At 55.0% G+C, this 3123-nt stretch overlaps 1 protein-coding gene across 1 annotated transcript; it reads left to right on the top strand.

Moving 5' to 3' along the window:
- LOC143161628 (interferon lambda-3-like) lies at nucleotides 1–1219 on the top strand. Its single transcript, XM_076340733.1, has 5 exons — nucleotides 1–162; nucleotides 432–509; nucleotides 678–821; nucleotides 931–1011; nucleotides 1124–1219. Exons 1-5 carry the CDS (start codon nucleotides 1–3, stop codon nucleotides 1217–1219), a joined length of 561 nt encoding a protein of 186 aa, XP_076196848.1.
- The last annotated feature ends 1904 nt before the right edge of the window (nucleotides 1220–3123 follow it).

Genomic DNA, 3123 nt, shown 5'->3' with positions numbered 1-3123 from the left:
ATGCTGTGCCTCAGCTTCACCCCGCTGCTTGCACTGGTGCTGGGAGCCAGCCTTGGGGCCGCTTTCCCCCAGGATGCCCTGAAGAAGAGCTGCAGCCTGTCCAAGTACCAGTTCCTTGTGCCCCACGAACTGAAGGCTGTGCAGAAGATGAAAGAGCAGTTTGTGAGTACCACTGGCAACGGGGGGCTGTGGGCTGGCAGGGGGGCGAGGCAGAGGGAATGCCGAATTCGAGACCCTGAGTGACAAGGCGGATGTCTTCTGCAGCAGTTTGGGGACGAGGAGGATGTTTTCCAAGGGATTTTGGGGACAAGGAGGATGCTGGGCCAAATTTCATTCTGGTTTCAAACCCCTCAAGGCTGACCAGGGTTGCACAACATCGCCAAAAGTCAAGATGACAGTTTTTCAGTCTCTCTCTTGATTTATGCCTGCAGGAGGACATCATGCTGCTGTCGGACCGCAAATGCAACACCAGGCTCTTCCATCGGAAATGGAACACGGCGGAGCTGTCGGTAAGAGCGAGGCGATGCTGTAAAAAGGGGGTACACCCCCTCCCCTCCAGCCAGGACCTCCCGTCAGCCAGTCCCACCTCCATCCACACCCCCAGGCAGACCCCCGTCCTCCAGCACGCAGCCAGCCCTGGCGCTTTGGGTCCCTAACTGGGATGCTCCTGCCCGCAGGTGCCTGACCGAGTGATGCTGGTGGAAGCTGAGCTGGACCTCACCACTGCCATGCTGGGGCTCCCCGCCGCCCCCAGGTTCGCCGAGACACGCCAGCGGCCCCTGGCCTTCCTCACCCAAGCCCGGGAGGACCTGCGAGGCTGCGTGAGTGCCCCCCCCAAAACCTCCCAGCCCCGTGCCAGCTTGGCGGCCCCAGTGCAGGCGACAGTGCCGTGGGGCATCGCTGGTCCTTACGCAGCTGCTTTCCTTGCAGATGGCCATGGAGGCTCCTTCGCATCAGCCCTCCGGGAAACTGAGGCACTGGCTGCAGAAGCTGCAGATGGCCAAGAAAACAGTAAGTCAGGCCAGCAAGGCGAGGGGGTTTCAGGGTGTTAGTGACCGCACGGCTGCGCGGGGCCCGCTGCATCCCGTCTCCAGTGCTAACCCGCCCCTTCTCCCCACCACAGGAGACGGTCGGCTGCCTGGAGGCCACCACCATCCTCCACCTCTTCCAAGTGCTGAACGACCTGCGGTGTGCGGCCCTCCGGGAGCAGTGCACTTAGCCCCTGCCAGCAGCGTGTCCAGCACGGCCCGGCGCTCACCAGCCCCAAAGGATGCCCCGAGGACCGGGAAGAATTATTTTTATTGCATTGCTGGACTGTATTTCCTATTTAAGCATTTTTCTTATTTATGTGAGCTCAGGGAGCAATTGTTTTTTCCACAGTCTTTTAAATTATTGGGGTTTATTGTGTATTTATAAATGGCTCAGGAGGAGGTAAAGAAATGCTGTTCCTGAAAGATGCTGTTCAATCGGGATGAATGTATTTATTGGATATCTTTGTTTTGCTGGTTTTCAAAACACTGACTGTTTTTAAGGAAATCTATTTTTTTACCTGCTATTTATTACACAGTATATTATGTTTATTTGCCTGCATAAATTATTTTTTTACCTGCTATTTAATATTTAAAATAAAATAGATACCATAAACAGACAAGCTGCCATCATATGTTTTTACTACGTTTTGTTATAATGTCATCCCTTCAGAAAAGCGAGTTATGGTGGGGGGTGAGGGAGGACATCGAGGCAAATTTTGACCATTTGAAAATTAGCAAACCTTTGGCACTTGTGTTCATCTCCAGCTGTCTGGGGGTGCACACTGACCGCCCCCCTGGGGTTTGCCTTTGGGGACAGATGGATGCTGTTGTGGCCGGGGCTGTCCCTGCCCGCTCAGGGACAGGAGCCTGCTGGCCACCCGTTTCCAGGATGGATGCCTGTATTGGGTGGTGCACACCAGGGCACAAAGCCTGGAGGAGCCCACAGCCTAACATGATGCTCACATCCTGGTACGGGCTCGGCAAGCCTCCAGGTTTGGACATCCCGTGGGCTCTCAGAAGATCCCTGAATGATTTAACCACCAAACCGGAGGTCAGGACGAGCGAGGAGCCGGGGAAGGCAGGCACCCAGTGGGGAGAGGAGGAAAAGGACCCGTGAGCAGACCCAAACCTCATTCAATCTCTATTCTTGCAGGATGGGGAGATGGTTCTTTGGAGACAGGTCACCAGGGGAGGGCAGCCAGCAACGGCGGCCGCGTGTATGTGTGATGGCCACACCTGGGGTGAGCAATCACCCGAACCAAGGCCTGGAGACCCGAAAGGAGCAGGTTTTGGTGGCAGGAAAGAGAGGAGCGCAGGGGAGCCGTCCAGTGCTTGAGGCTGGGGTAGTTTTAAGGTTGCTGCTTTTAGGTTGCAGGGATGGTGACTGAGCTGCCAGCGGCTGAGCTGCAGCATGGTCACGGCTTCCCGTAAAGAGACAGCCGGGGACACGAGCCATAAACGCTTGTCACGAAGCATGTCCTAGGTAACACCCACTTTGCAAGAATGTCTGGAGAACAAGTCTTATGAGGAGGGGCTGAGGGAACTGGGGTTGTTTAGCCTGGAACTGGCTGCCCAGGGAAGTGGTTGAGTCACCATCCCTGGAAGTATTTAAAACACGTGTAGATGAGGCGCTTAGGGACATGGTTTAGTGGGCATGGTGGTGTTGGGTCGACGGTTGGACTCGATGATCTTAGAGGTCTTTTCCAACCTTAATGATTCTATGATTCTATGATGCCATCAAAATGAAACCTTGTTGCTGATGGGCAGGGAAGAAAGCTTTATTTTCCCTTCTGTTTCCAAATTATGCTTTATACCAAGGTAGCTGGACACAAAAGTGGGGAAATGCGGTTGTCCCTGTCTTTTGCAGCTGATGCAACCTGCTTCTGCTGGAGTGATGGGCCCTGGTCGCTTGAGACAGCCCCAAGCACGCGCCTTCAAGCAGATGCCTGCATGCTTGGGCTATATCGACTTCAAGGGGGGGTGGAAAGCACACCCCGAGGGGAGAGGGAAGCCTGTCCTGCTGTGAGCACGTGAATGCACGCCGCCCTGAAACCAGAAACCCGGGGCAAGAGGCATGTCCACGCTATGTGGA

This window comes from Aptenodytes patagonicus, chromosome 6 (assembly GCF_965638725.1).
Source record: "Aptenodytes patagonicus chromosome 6, bAptPat1.pri.cur, whole genome shotgun sequence".
Taxonomy (NCBI): domain Eukaryota; kingdom Metazoa; phylum Chordata; class Aves; order Sphenisciformes; family Spheniscidae; genus Aptenodytes; species Aptenodytes patagonicus.
This window is presented reverse-complemented; position numbering and strand designations above follow the sequence as displayed.

Coding starts and splice junctions, on each gene's coding strand:
- LOC143161628 (XM_076340733.1), top strand. CDS start 1: ATGCTGTGCCTCAGCTTCACCCCGCTGCTTGCACTGGTGCTGGGAGCC. Junction 163..431: donor AGAAGATGAAAGAGCAGTTT/GTGAGTACCACT, acceptor TTATGCCTGCAG/GAGGACATCATGCTGCTGTC. Junction 510..677: donor GGAACACGGCGGAGCTGTCG/GTAAGAGCGAGG, acceptor TCCTGCCCGCAG/GTGCCTGACCGAGTGATGCT.